The sequence below is a fragment of the Eleutherodactylus coqui genome, chromosome 4 (assembly GCF_035609145.1).
Source record: "Eleutherodactylus coqui strain aEleCoq1 chromosome 4, aEleCoq1.hap1, whole genome shotgun sequence".
In the NCBI taxonomy this organism is placed as follows: domain Eukaryota; kingdom Metazoa; phylum Chordata; class Amphibia; order Anura; family Eleutherodactylidae; genus Eleutherodactylus; species Eleutherodactylus coqui.
The window spans coordinates 87,543,076-87,558,401 of NC_089840.1; the positions used below are offsets into that span (position 1 = coordinate 87,543,076).

The 15,326-nt window shown below is 45.3% G+C and overlaps 1 protein-coding gene across 3 annotated transcripts in view; it reads right to left on the reverse strand.

Annotated features, from left to right (window-relative positions):
- Positions 1 to 14,913, reverse strand: part of PHKA2 (phosphorylase kinase regulatory subunit alpha 2) — a 92,198-nt gene extending 77,285 nt beyond the window's left edge. For 2 of the 3 annotated variants that reach the window (XM_066599833.1, XM_066599832.1), the window contains exons 1-2: positions 14,726 to 14,913; positions 14,297 to 14,487 (exon numbers count right to left, since the gene is read on the reverse strand). In XM_066599833.1, the coding sequence (XP_066455930.1) occupies positions 14,297 to 14,374 (78 nt within the window). In that variant the 5' untranslated portion in view covers positions 14,375 to 14,487; positions 14,726 to 14,913. The remainder of the gene's footprint in view (positions 1 to 14,296; positions 14,488 to 14,725) is intronic. The other variant, XM_066599834.1, reaches the window with a different exon arrangement.
- Between the last annotated feature and the right edge of the window lie 413 nt (positions 14,914 to 15,326).

Consider the following 15,326-nt stretch of genomic DNA (forward strand, 5'->3'; position numbering starts at 1 on the left):
TCGCTGGTTGTGGTCTTCTAGGAGGACTAAAAGAAAATGTAAAAAAATAAATAAAAATAAGAGCAACAAAGTTTTACTAATTATTTTTAAAAAAGTAATAAAAGTTAAAAGAAAAACCTTTTGCCTCATTTGCAATAAAAAAATAAAAATAATAAACCAAAAATACGTGTTTGGTATCGCTGCGTCCGATCTATCAAAGTAATGCATTATTTACCCCGCACGGTGAACGTGGTCCGAAAAATAAAAAATAAAGAACACCAGAAATGCACTTTTTTGGTCATCCTATCTTCGAGAAAAAATGTAATAAAAGCGATCAAAAAGTCAATTGTATGCAACAATGGTACCAACGGAAACGACAGGACATACCACACAAAATGAGCCCTCACATAACTATGTCGACAGAAAAATAGAAAAGTTATTGTGCGCAGAAAATGGACACAGAAAATAATTTTAAAAAATTAAATATCTTAAAAAAAAATACAAGTAGTACAGCAAAAAATCCACTATAGAAGTTTGGTATCGCTGTAATCATACTGACCCATAGAATAAAGTTATCATGTCGTTTTTGTTGCAGTTTGTACGCCGTAGAAACAGGACGCAACGAAAGATGGTGGAATGTGTTTTTTTTTTTCTATTTCTCTCCACTTAGAATTTTTTTTATGTTTTTCAGTACATTATATGGTACAATAAATAGCAACATTGAAAAATACATCTCGTCCTGCAAAAAACAAGCCCTCATACAGCGACGTCGATGGATAAATAAAGGAGCTACGATTTTTTAAAAGGGAGGAGGAAAAAACGAAAATAAAAAAAAGCAAAAAAGCTCCGTCACTAAGGGGTTAATAGTGATAATTCTCAAAAATGATTCTATTATTGAGATATCCATCGCATACAACGCACAATATTATTTGAGCATGGTAATCTATCCCAGCACTGGATCCACCTCTACTGACAAGTGATATCTTCTGGTTGACCTCCGCGGTACTGTCACTAGCATGGGATCAAAGACAAACTATTTTCAGCTGTTCTGAATGGAGCCGCTCTGATCCCAAGGCACGAAGAGCAGCCACTATCGGCAATGTGGGATCTATTTATATATGTCTAGCGGTCATTTACTGCTGAGAACTATTATTTACACTGGACAGAAGTCAGGCGTGGACAGATGCATGTAGCCACTAGTATTACGTTAGGAACCCAGGCATAGCTAGTCAACAAATTAGATCACTAATAATTTGCTAACCTGCTAATTTTTTTATTTTGAGGGTGTTGAGTATGTGGCTACTTGGTCCTGCACTGCCAACTGTACAAGCAAAATAATAAATTAAAGGGGTTATCCAGGTAGCGCCTGCCCGGATGCATCAGGGTCGGAGTGAAAGCACTATTCCGACCCCTGTACAATGGGCGGCACTTGTAACAGAGGTGCAGCTCTCATTGAAATCAATGGGAGCTGTTCTTGCAATTACGAGCACTGGCCGACAAGCAGTGCTTTTTTTCCAACCGTGATGTATCCTGGCGGGCGCTCTCTGGGTAATCCCTTCAAATTATAGACTGAAGTTTTTGTAAAACACTGCACTAAAGGAGAAAAATTGGGTAGTTCTGTTAGACGGTCACTGCGCTTTGAGACAACTTGTGTTAATATCATAGCCAATGTCATAACTAGCAAAAGTGCATATCATCCCTATAGCCCTGGTCTTGTGCTTCCCCTGAGGATGCCTTAAGGCGAAACATGTTGGGTTGGCTATAGATTAGACTTTAATAGGGTTTTGGTGGTTAATTTCCACATAGGTTTTTGGAAGCTGGCCATCTAGGCCTATATTTTAGGGCTCTTTCACACAAGCGTAGCGATTTTTGGTCGGCCGTTTCTTGGTCACAGCTCGACCGAAAATCGCGTGAATGGGCATATACGCCGAGCCCGGTTTGCCGTCGGGCAGGGAGAGAGAGTTTAGCTCTGCTAAATTGCCTCCCCCTTTCCACCTCTTGGCAAGGAAAGGGGGTGGGACAGGGCGGGAGCTTAGCAAGCTAGCTCCCGCCTCCTCCCGTTGCAAATAGCCGTCAAGGGGCGGGGAGGAGGGAAGGGGGTGGGAATTTAGCAGTCACACTGCTCAACTCCCTCCCACCTCTCTTCTCCTGCAGCTGTCCTTGGCTCCCATGGGAGTCTATGGGAGCCGCTGCCGTATTCTGGCCAGGAAGATAGTTCCTGGACTATCTTTCCTGGCCAGCAAAAAAAGCGCCTGGACGAAATGCGCACCTTATGTGCTATCTTGGCCGTCCAGGCGCTTTTAAGCTACGAGAATATGCCCATCCATACTGATGCATTGTAAACCAATGCATCAGATGGGCAGCGTATACCAGCCGGACGTAAAAGTGCGGCCGATATACACTCGTGTGAACGATACTCACTAATTATACTAACTGGTGATTGCTGGTCATATTTCATTGCTACCACCACCTGCCCCTTTATTTTAAATATTATTCGATGTTGTCTTTGTCTATTTTGAATAATAAAGTATTTAGATTATATTTTAGGGGATATTACCTACGGGTATTTTTTGTCTCTTTATTTACCTGAACATTCCGGACTTACGTTACCAAATATAAAATATATTTTATTTGCAGTTTTAATAACAGACATGCATATACTGAAATCTAATGGAAACATAAGATACTATATATACAGAATGGGCCACAGAAAAGTAGTCCTCCTCTTGTCCCAGCACCGCACTCTTATGAAAGCAGTCTAAAAAAAAAACCAAACCATGTTTTTGTTGCCTATTGTAACCAATCACAACACAGCTTTCATTTCTTATACTGCTGAGGTAAAATGAAAGCTGCGCTGTGATTGGTTGCTATGAGCAACAAGGTCAGATTTCCTTGTTGACAGTTCTCATAAGCGTGTGTTGCCGGGCTCAAAGGCAGGCTACTTTTTCTTGGCCCACCCTGTACAAATACAAACCAATAATAAAGTAGATGATATACCTAAAATATCCCTAAATAAATATAACAAGACAGCGGGTGATATAATCAGAGTGATGGAAGGAGTAGAGCCTTGAACACATCAGACACTGGGGCCTTGTTGTTATAGGAGAGATATAAAGCCTAGAAGTAGCTCAGTCGATATTACAGTTACACAGCTTCCTTTGGGGATTGCTACATTTTGGGGATCAAATACTGATAGAATTGGAATTCCCATCAAAGTCTTCTTTCCCACGAGTGTGGGACAACGGCCGGCTGATATACGCTGCGATCTGATGCTTTGGATTCCAATGCATCAGATCACATGGGCGTATTACTGAGACGTAAAAGTGCAGAGGGAGGGAAAAGGGGCGACTGCATGGTAGTCTCGGCGCATATATGCCGGGACCCATGCCGTCTGAACGGGCGCACAAACGTTTGATTTGTGCGCCCATTCACCAATTTTATCTCTCCCAACATAGCGTATATTGGCTTACCGTTTTCACGCCCGTGGGAAAGAAGCCTAAAGGACAATTTCCTCTGTCACCAGGTTGGACCTGGCCTACATTTCAGAGGTGCTAACAGGCGCCTATAATACTATATGAAAAAGCACGCACCTCTTCATATAATTAGGCACATCATGCTCCAGGAAAAATAATATTAAAACCAGCATTTCCTAATAAATTTACCCCGTTGTCTACTTGTGCAGAAAAAATTCACATGAAATTTGCAACTGAGTAAACTTGCAATGTGGATGATAAATTCACATCAGGTCAATTTAGGCTGCCTAGAGATGTGCGAGCACCTAAATGCTCGGGTCCGCGTTATTCGAGTCGAGCTTTTCGTAAAATTCGAGAGCTCTACTCGAGTAACGAACCCCATTGACTGACTCTCTCTCTCTCTCCCGCCAGACAAAAAATTTGCCATTGACGCGAGCTGCGGCGGGGAGGGGCCAAAACAGGCACACCACAGCGGGGAGGAGCCAAAACTGGGGCGGGGTCAAACTCGGCTTGATGCTCGTTCGAGTAACGAGCACCATCGAGTATGCTAATACTCGAACGAGCATCAAGCTCGGCAGAGTATGTTCACTCAACTCTAATACTGCCTAATTTCAGTGTGAATTCCACCTCCTCAAACGAGGGAGATACAGCCGCACAAACATCCACACCGATTGCTGCAGATTTTCTGCTATGGATTTGCCGCAGCAAATTTGCTACATGTGAACATTATTTCCACATGAAAATCCTGACAGGTGGCCACATGTGTATTTGTCCTATTGAATGGGGTTAAATCTACATGCAAACCCACATAGGCCATATCAAAATGAACTCCACAGCAGAAATCTGAGCTTCCAATTTGTGCTGCAGATTCCGCAGCAGATTTTTTTAGACAGATAAGTCTATTGTGTAAATATGTCCCAACATTACTTTCTTTGCTTCTACGGGCTCTTTCACACAGCCGCATGCAGTTTTACGTTTTTTCGGTCGCTCTGTAAAATTGCATGACCTGCCTTTTTTCCGCGATCGCGTCCATTGTTTTCTCACCCATTCACACGACCAGAAGCAACATTTTTAGTGAAAAAAATACGTCACAGCCTGGAAAACCCTCGCTCTGCTAAAATCCTTGGGATGCCCTCCAATGCTTACATAGAAGGACCTGTAAGCTTTTCGCAGCATTGGATGCTGCTAAAATGCCTCCCTCTCCCTTTCTTTGTTCAGCTCCCATAGGAGTCTATGGGAGCCGCCGCCGTATATTGGGCAAAAGATAGTTCCAGAACCTTCTCTTTGCCCGCCGTATATGTGTCGGCGCATATTTTAGTTGCATATGTTCGATTTTTCAAGGTCTAACGTATTTACATGCCATATATTCGCCCGTGTGAACGGACGCATTTGAAAGCAATGCCTCAGATGGTCACATATATCGGTCAGCCGTAAAAACACCCCATTTATATGCTTTTGATGAAAGAAGCCTATACCTGTCCAACATTCAGATGCCTGTTGCTATGTAAATAGGCCTTGCCTTGCTAGCACTACAGTGGCTTGTAACTAAGCCAATTCATTTCAACCATTCAAGACATTTATAGGCATCTACTGAAAATCCACACCCAGTATGTTCAATGTACGAGGCTTGTAAGGCGGCCAAATACTGCCAATGCCAGAGTGACATGACTATGGGCAATGATCAATATGGGTGGGGTTACACGGACCATTGTGTGGCGTTCTGAATACTGTGGCCAAATACTAGATGGGATTGCAGACCTGCTCGCACACAATCTCAGGGAACGCTGCCTTTTTTTCAGTAATGTGTGAAAAGTTTTAGGGATGATTCCTTATAGTTAAAAGTAATGTGGCCACAGCAGCTAAATAGATTGTGCTCAGCACACAGTCAAGGGGTTCATCAATATTTGTAGCAAGCAATAACGGAAAGACAACTTTGTTTTAACAATATTTCATTGCTTAAATCTACAAAAAAACTATTTAATTCCCTGAGGGCTCCTTCACACTGGTGAGGGCGATATCAGGCCATGAATCACTGCCCGCTATTGCCCTCGCCATCCACGTTAAACCCGTCACTGCGGGGATGAAGGAATCCCCTGCCACGGCTGTCACAGCCGCAGCAGAGGATCTCCCATTGTTTTCAATGCTATATCTTTCATTAACCCCTTAGTGACCACCCATACACCTTTTTATGGCGGTCACTAATGGGCTTTATTCAGGTGCGGTGCCTTTTCAGATGCAGAGCTACATTAAAAATATGGCACGGCTCTCCTGAGACAGTAGCAACGGGGGCTGGGCTATCTAGTGACAAGACAGAACAAGGAAAACCTTTGATCCCTCCTTTACATGCTGCAGTCAATGAGACCCTGGCATGTAAAAGGCTGACAAAGGGAGGGCTCCCTTTTCACCCACTGGACACCTACGATAGGATCACAGGGTCGCGATGGGTTGCAAAGGCATCCCGAGGCTTAAAGATGGCCTCCAGGTCTTCCATGTACAGCGACCTGTAAAAACATGGTGAAAATAGCTAATTTTGTATATTATGCCTCGCAAAAAAACAAAAAAGAAAGCGATAAAAACGTATTATGGATCCCAAAATAGTACCAATGAAAAGTAGAATTTTTCCTGCAAAAGTTAGAAACCTCAAACAGCATCACTGATGAAAAAAATGTTGGGGGTCTTTGAATACGATAATGCAAAAAAATACATCTTTTAAAAAAAGTAGGAAAAAGCAAGATATTAAAAGAAAAAAAAAACTACATAAATTTGGTATTGATGCAATCATACTGACCCGCAGAATTTAACATATTATTCATACCACATTGAAATACCACATAGAATTGCAGATTTTATTAATCGTCTCTAGGAAAAACGGAATAAAAAGTGATCAAAATATAATATGTTCGCAATAATGGGATAAATGAAGACTAGAATCTGCACGGGGACACCCACAAATTAAGTTGACCATTGGTATGCATGGGCGTCCGCAAATTAATTAAAGCATGCGGATTTGATTTGTGGACCTTCTGGTCTGGAAAACAAATCGCAACATGCTCCATTTTTGTGCGGATCCCGCATGGATGTCTTCCGTTGAAGTCAATGGATGCTGTTCGATCCGCGACACAACTGCAGCTGACAATGCGGGTGTGACGCAGATCCGCGGGAAAGCAGGAGTTTGGAATTTTTAAAAAAAAAGAAAAAAACTGTACTGCGCATGTCCGCCAGCAAGCCATGAGGACCATGCACAGTGCAAACCTGGAAGTGAAGAGATCCACGTGGACGCTGCTGCCGCGGAAATACAGGTACACAGGGCTCACTGGCTGCGGGCAGGACTGAATTCCGTGTGGGGGAACCCTGCACGGAATCTGACCCGCCCGTGGACATTGGGCCATAGACATCTGTCAATGGAAAAATAAAAATGTTGCAATGGAGCAACACAATATAAAAAAAAAAGAAAAGAAGTGCTTTTACTATAGCAAACCATAAAAAACACTGTATAAACTAGGTACTGATGGAATCGTGCTTACCCAATGAATAACGCTAGGACATTATTTATCCTGCATGCTGAACAGAGTAAAAATGACCCCCCCCCCCCCCAAAAAAAAAATAAATAAAAATAAAATTATAAAGTTGTACAATACACAATACCCGAAAATGATGTAATTAAAAAATGCAACTTGTCTCACAAAACACAAGCCCTCATGCCACTATGTTGATGTAAAACCTTGAAAACTAATGGCTCTACGAATGCAGTGGTGAAAAAAATCTGAAAATGTGATTGCTTATTAGGGCATCAAATTGGCCCGTCACTAAGGGGTTAATGTTACACGCTTCTGGTAAGACTAGATCAGGCACTGCCTCACTGCTGGATATAGGGGCAGAGCCGCACTTTCAGCATTTCTGTCCTCAAATAACCTCTAGTTTTCTTGGCTTGTGAGGCACAAAAACAACACATACTGAACTTTACTAAAAGATGTGGCAGCAAACACTGTAACAATGCGAGCAGAAAACCCAAAGTCAACAACAAAGAGCAGCTTTGTAATATACGGAGGCGGTAATAGGTGGGATGCTGGCAGTGAACGGGTTAATGGGCAAGGTAAAGAAATTTACATGTGCTGCCCTATGATGTCCCAACGTCTTCTACCCTGTCATCCTGACTAGAACAACAATAACCATGCTAATCTAGTGACTACTTGCTCTGCATTCTGGGCTAGCTATGCTTTATTAGGGGGCGCTCACACGCTGCTGATTTGCTGTGGATTTGGGTGTTAGATTTCACCTTTTCAATTTGAATTCAATTGAAAGGATGAAACTTCACATGTATGCTTGCTGCGAGCCGACAATCCCCATACACCATCTTGGTGTGTATGCAGGTGTTACTGTACCTTGACGCCACCAAGTAGTGCTGGAGAGAGCACTGACCGCCCGGTGACACCCCCTGAACTTGATTGGCTGATGAGATGGCTCCCATGCAGGTCCTGGAAGGGTAGTGTTCATCTCCCGTCCCAGCTCCCAGCAGCTGCTGTAAGTATTGCAGCCTCCCGAGCCACCGCTGCTGCTGTGTGTTCCCCTGTCCTTCAGCTGCACAGTCTCCCCGTGGCCCACTGGTGCAGTGTGTTTTCCCCAGCCGTTAAGCGCTGCTGCTACCCCTCAACGCTGTCCCACACACCCCGGTCGTTCCCCGCTACTGCAGCTCCACAGGGTTCCCGGGCCCTGCTACTGCTGGTGTAATGTGTTCCGCAACCGCTCACCGCTGCTTGTGCTGCACGCTGTCGCAGGCTCCCTGGCCCCACTGATGGTGTATGTTGGCGTGACGATAGCCGGTGCTGCTCCAAAGGCTTCCCAATAACCGCTGCTGTACTGTGTTCCCTGGCCGTTCAGCAATGGTGCTGCTCCTCGCTGTCGCCGGCCCCCCAGCCCCCCTTCTGCCGCAGCTGCTGCTCCAAAGCCTCCCAAGGCCCCGCAATTATCCCTAACACTGAAGCCTCCAAGCCACACAAAACACACTGCTCCTAGGACCTTACAGTAGTCCGCCAATCGGGAGCTAGGGGTGTCACAGGTGCATTCCTGCATGGGAGCGCTGTCAAACCTCTAACTTCCTGTGGCGTCAAGATACAATAATACCGTGTATGCGTGCGTAATACGTGCCAAGATAGCACATGACACCATTTTTTTCCACACATTTCTTGCGCTGTGTGTGAGAGGCTTTACAAGGGGCAACTATCGTCCGTGTAGTCGCTAGAGAGACCGAATGTAAACCACAGTCCAAGTAAACACGGCCAACAATCAGGTGGCCTATGAGAATTCAGTCCGTAGTCATTTAGTTTCAGCTCACCTATAAATAGTTCATTAGATTATCATCTAAACAAGTCGTCAACAACTAGCCAACAACTTTGCTTGTTTGGCCTACACCTCCCACTGAATGCTAATTGGCTCCTGCCTTGTCTTGAACATTTTGCTCATTGGTTCCCAAAAACACATAAATACATGCGAGTGATCCTTGACTGAACAGCCCTTGCTGGTCTGCGAAAGAACACTTGTTGCTATGGTCTCTGGTTGGTTTTGGTCTCCAAAGATACACTCACTGCAGCACCAGCTGTTCAGTCGAACCATTGAAAGGCCGCAGCAGCGAGTGTTCAAAGACCGCTCCCATGTAATGCCCGATTTCCCTGAAAATAAGACAGGGTCTTATATTCATTTTTTTGCCCCAAAAGCTTTTACTTTTTTACGTATATAATTGCCTGAACACTACTTAAATTGACTTTTATATTAACTGTAACTTGGGTGTATTTTTGCAGTAGGGCATATTTTTCAAGCATTCTCAAAAACTCTGAATAATCATGCTAGGGCTTATTTTCAGGGTGGGTCTTATTTTCAGGGAAACAGGGTTCAAATACACACCCGCCACAGAACCTCATGCCCCTAACTATTGACAAATGATATTTCGGCCGGTGTCAATGCTCCAAACTTGTGCACCGATTGCAAAAATTGAGCAAGTGAATAATCATTCTGTGTAAAAGCACACAAACAAGCCATTCGTACACTTTAGTGACTACTTGGAGCGACTATTCAGACAGTAGTTCTCCTGTGTAAAGCCGCCCTCGGGGCTCATTCACACGAGTGTAAATACCAGCATAATACTCGCATATTTTTTACACGCTCGATATGCGGTTAACAGAACCCGTTCAATTCAAGTGACTTATGGTCGCCTGAAAATAACGCATTTCCTATTTTGGTGCGTATTACGTGACAGCCAATAGAGACCAATGGGCGAGCGTAAATACGGGGGACAAACGCAGGAAACCTGCTTATATGCTGCATATTCACAGACGAAAGATGTGATCTGCTTATGTGAACGAGCCCTTAGGCTGTATGCACATAGGAGGGTTTTTCAGACCTGAAAAATCAGTACATTTTTTCTTGCGATTTTCCAGCGTTTTAGCAGTTTTCATATACAATTTTCCCCTGCTTTTGTTTCACAGGTGTAAAAAAAAACCAAAAAAAAAACCCATTTTTTAAAAAAATTCATTCATTATGTAGCTTTCCCCCCAGTATATATAGGTGGGCTAGTGTTTCTTTCTGTCTGAAATGCCTGTCTTCTTTTCCCTCGGATGGTCATGTGATCTCACTTCTGACCAGCTCCGATCTACTTGGGGGTTGTGGATTCATGGATTCCTTTTCTAGTCAGTTTCTCAGTCTGTGTGATGCTGTTCTTGGATCTACCACAGAGATTGCTTAGAGGGGGACACAGGCTCTACTGTCAGTTACTGAGGATGATCCCACCGCTCCTGTCACACTGTTATAATGTTGGAGATCACAGCTCATCCTCCTGACTTAGGCCGCCTGCCCACGACCAGGTTTGAATTGCGGAATCCGCAATAGTCTCCCACACAGACAATCTGCAGCATTCCGCACCAATTGAGAGCAATAGAGCAATCGCACGTTCACTCACACGCGCAGACAGAAACTGCAATTTTCTGCTCGAGTAAAAAAAAAAAAACGCAGAATGCTCCATTTTTGTGCAGATTCTGCGGGAAAGTCAAAAGGAAGACGTCTGACCCCTGGCCCTTCCACAATTGACATTGCAGAAACTTTGCGGATTCACCTAGCGATGACGCGGGAAAAGCATCAGTTTAAAAACTAAATCTGTAGTGTGCATGTCCGACGGCGAGCCGTGACGACTATCCGCAGTACAGGTTATGAAAACAAATGACAGGTACGTGCGGACGCCGGCCTGGTACAGGAGCAGATTCCGCTGCAAGCGCCCACATCGTCTGTAGCTTATTTAGGTAAATATAATTGTTGTGATAATGGAACTGTTCACCCCTGCAGGCAAAAAATGGTATAACCTCAGCTAATGTGCTGATGCATCATGGGAGTGATTGAAAGTGAGAGTAAAAAATCTAACTCTTAGGCCGCCTGCAGACGGCCGGGTCGGATCTGGCTGCGAAAATTCTCGCAGCGGAACCTGACCCGAGCCCCTGCAGAGAGCAGCGCGACACTCACCTGCTCCCGCAGCTCCGGCTCTTTCATGCGCCATCTGCCGGGCAGCCGACCCATGCGCAGACTGGAGCCAGCGGCCGGGGAGTGACATTTCTGTGCACAGAAATAGAGCATGCCGCGATTTGTTTTCTGCGTGTCATTTCGCGCAGACAAATCGCGGCCATCTGCATAGGATTGCGTATTGTAATACGGGGAAAATTCTGTGAGAAATAGTGCCGAAGAATTTCCGCCCATGTGCAGGGGGCTTAAGGGCTGCTTCGCACTGGCGAGGGCGTTATCAGACTGTGATTCACAACCCAATATCGCCCTCGCAATCCTTCTAAAAAAAAACTTTGGATGTGAGGCATTTTCACATGGTAACTGCCCCGCATCCCTGCTGTGGCTGTAACAGTCGCAGCTGGGGATCGCGATGTTCTCCCACTGTTTACAATGGGTGATATCTAGAGATGAGCGAGCGTACTCGGAAAAGCACTACTCGCTCGAGTAATTTGCTTTATCCGAGTATCGCTGTGCTCGTCCCTGAAGATTCGGGTGCCGGCACGGAGCGGGGAGCTGTAGGGGAGAGCGGAGAGGAACGGAGGTAAGATCTTTCTCTCCCTCTCTCCCGCCCGCCCCCCCCTGCGACTCACCTGTCAGCCGCAGCGGCACCCGAATCTTCAGGGACGAGCACAGCGATACTCGGATAAAGCAAATTACTCGAGCGAGTAGTGCTTTTCCGAGTACGCTCGCTCATCTCTAGTGATATCGCAAAAAGAAAAAACATGCTGCATCGCAAATGAGAATGAAACCATTGAAATTCATTGGTATCATAATCTTGCATTTTTACTGACTCTCGAATCGCACAATTTTATCGCCAGTGTGAAGGGGTCCTCATGGTGGTGTCTGATAAGCATCAGACAGAAGGCTGCAGTGAATGGAATAGAGAGAGATCTCCGAGTGTGACAGGCGAGAGGGGCAGGGATAGAAAAATGTGTCTTCGTTTGAGTGGACGTTTAATTTATGGTTTCCATGGTTACATGCATTAAAAATACATCACACTTGCATCATGTAAGCGCAATCCTTTGTTTGTTTGTTTTTTTTTACACACATAGACTTGAAGGGGCAATTCTTATATGAAAAATGCAACAACATAGGACTTTTTAAACTTGGAGTGTACCTTGTGAATATCCCCATTCACATGAATGTATCCTATAATCGTATGGAAAAATCATCCATTGGAATATGCCCTAGGGCTTGTTTACAGGAGCGTAGGCGTATTTTCGTTCGCACGTCCGCGGCATATAATCGCCAGAAAGGACATTTTCCAGCAATCACGGCAAGAGCTAGTTAGCGTATTCTCGCCTGTTCATACTTTTAGAACTATCTTTTTGGCCACCGCATATGCGTCGGTGCGTATTTCGGTCACGTATGTTCTATTTTTAACGGGTCGCCGTTTTTACGCACCGTATAATCACCTATGTGAACGAATACATTGGAAACCAATGCCTCAGATGGTCGCGTATATACGGCCAGGCATAAAAACGCGACCCTCAGGGCTATTTCACACAAACATATTTGCGGAGGCATTTCCACACATTAAAAGGTCGCACATATAACGCGTCTGAGCGATGCATTTAACTTCAACAGCTTCATTCAGACGAATGGGTTTTTTCCGTGCTAAATATTTGCGAGAGATAAAATAGGAGCCGCTCTATGTTTCTCGACTGTATCTCTCATATGGGATATGCATGGATATATCTCGCCCTATCATTTGCCGTGATACGCAGCAAGCTCCCATAGACTTCTAGCGCTGCTGGAAAAAAAGGGAGGGAGTTACCCTGCGTACAACACTGGGAAAAGAAGACCGCTCGCCCTAATTAGGCATTTTATTGCCATTCTAAGCATTTCTTTTGATCGTTGCTTGCCATCGCTTCAGTGCGTTTTTTTACATGCGCGCTGCAGCGCCCCGTGTGAATGGCTTTCAAAAATGCATAATATGATCGGGAGTTGAGCCTGCCCAAAAAATTATTCCTGAGAATGTACGTTCCGTATGGGCGAATGTATATACGCATGCGCTCGTCTAAATAACCCTAAAGCCCCCCCCACACAGGCGCTTTCAGCAGCGTGCTAATCGTGGTACAATGCTCCCATTGTTTTCAATGGGACCGCTCACACAGCCGCTGTCAGACGCTCGAACACGGCGCTTTTCAGCGCCACGATTTTGGGAGCGGTGCATGTTCTATTTTTGGACGTTTCAGCGTTTATAAACGCTGTATGTCATCCGTTAAAATTAATGGGCACCTTTTTCAGCACTGCAGAAAACGCTGCACAATTTTGTACCACGTTTTGGGCAGTGCTCAATGCCCTAGCTACACTACTTGAGGGAAAAAAAAGCAATACTCACCTAGCAGATGCCATCCGGGTCCCTCCCGCTGCTCTCTGGTGCTCCTGCAGGCTTCCCATGCACTTGTCACATTGAATGGCTGTGATTGCTTGATCGAGCGCTGGCTCTGATTGGCTGAGCCAGCGCTCAAGAACCAATCAGAGCGATCTCTTGCTGTAGGCGGGGGCTTTAATCCAGTTACCTGCAATAGATACTATGTCGGTGCTGACAACTGCAGAGGATGCCTGCAGGTGCGCCGGAGAGCAGCAGGAGGGACCCGGACGGCGCCTGCTAGGTGAGCATTGCTTTTTTTTTTCATCTTCTTTGACTGAGTTCTCAGCTGTGCTGAAAACGCATCCAAAGCGTGATCAGAAACGCGTGACAGCGCTGCTGAAACCGCAGTAAATGCAGTGTTTCTGCAAACGCCTGTGTCAGGGAGGCCTTAGGTTGTATTTGCACTGGCAGTTTTCACACTTGAGTTCTTTCTGAGTTTGAGGTGGACAGAACTTGCACGGAAAAATAATCCATTCATTTTCATGAATTAATTCACACGTGATTTTTTTCACTCTGACCGATAGTTCAAATTAGAAAAATTTCTGCATGCCCCATTTTTGTGTCATTCTTATGCAAGAATTTCCCATTATTTTCTATGGGAGTGTTAAAAAAAGGAAAAAAGATCATACTTGAGTGCTATGCAAGTGCAATCCGTTTTTAATGTACGTTACTATGGGGACCACATGAAAAAAACAAAAAACGGAAGCTTTCTTTTTTTTCTTAAGGGCCGCGTGAAACGCATGCAAAGGAAAACAGTAAAAATGCACTAACATCATATACACTGTCCGTTATCGCCCACGCCAGCCTTACATTAAAGTAGTAATCTGATTTGCGTGTTGTCTCAGCCGCTACAGCAAGCAACGGGCACACAAATGACTCGCCATGACCAAACACTGCACCCACACCAACATACAGAAGGATCTCTTACCTGATGGCACAGGATAGTCTGTTGCACCAGCCTGGCATATCCATCAAGCCTGACCCCTGAGTTACTCCGGCTCCTCATTGTGCCTGGCACACAGCTCTGCCAGCCAGCTCTGCGCAGGGTGGGCTGTAGTAGGCCTGATGTCCCCTCTGCTGTGACCTGTTCCCATTCATTCAGTGGGAGGCAGCTGTGACCTTGTGCCAAAAAAAAGCAGATCTGTCAGTGAGGCCGGATTAGTGGGGGGATGTGCAGCTGGTGGTGAGGATCACTGCATGCCAGCCAGCAACACCTAGCAGAGTCTTCATAGAAAGCAGCCTGGCATAGCTACTGGACCAGGGCATGGCATGACCCATAGGCACCATCTCTACCATCCCCGATGCTGCCAGGCTTCTCTACATACAGCACAGCCATGTATGAGAACTTTTCCCCTACCTGGCAGCGATGTCAGCGGTCGGCCGTCCTGCCCCACGGGTCACCATGCATGCAGGCAGCTCGGGGATCAGCTGTCAGGACGCGCCATGGGGTTATTTACTAAGCGGCCGCGCTCGTCTTCTTCCTGGTGCGGGGAGCTCTCCAAGGCGGCTGCAGCCACAACACTACGCAAAGGACATCTAGAGCTGCAGCTCGTATTACACGCGTTTCCATCATTGGACGAAAGGGGGCAGCAGAGAAGCTATTACAAGGAACTCGTACGTGAAGCTTTATTTTGTATCTATGAGATGTACTTCGTGTATTGGCCACACGGGGGCGGTAGAGGACCAGGAACACGTGTGATGACGCGACTGTTCGCTCAGTTCCTGGAAGATGACTCGCGCGGATAGAAGGAAGCAGCGCCCCCTGCAGTGCCGTCCTGGACTCAATAGATAGGCACAAGTCTATCAACTTACTGTGTTTTCCATGCATTGTTTCATCATGATTTGATATATTAACCCCTTCCTGACAGCACGTTTTTGTGATTTCTTGGTTTACTTTTTCCTTCCCAATTTCATAGCTCTTACATTTCCAGCTAGGGTGTTTTCACTAAAGCACATTT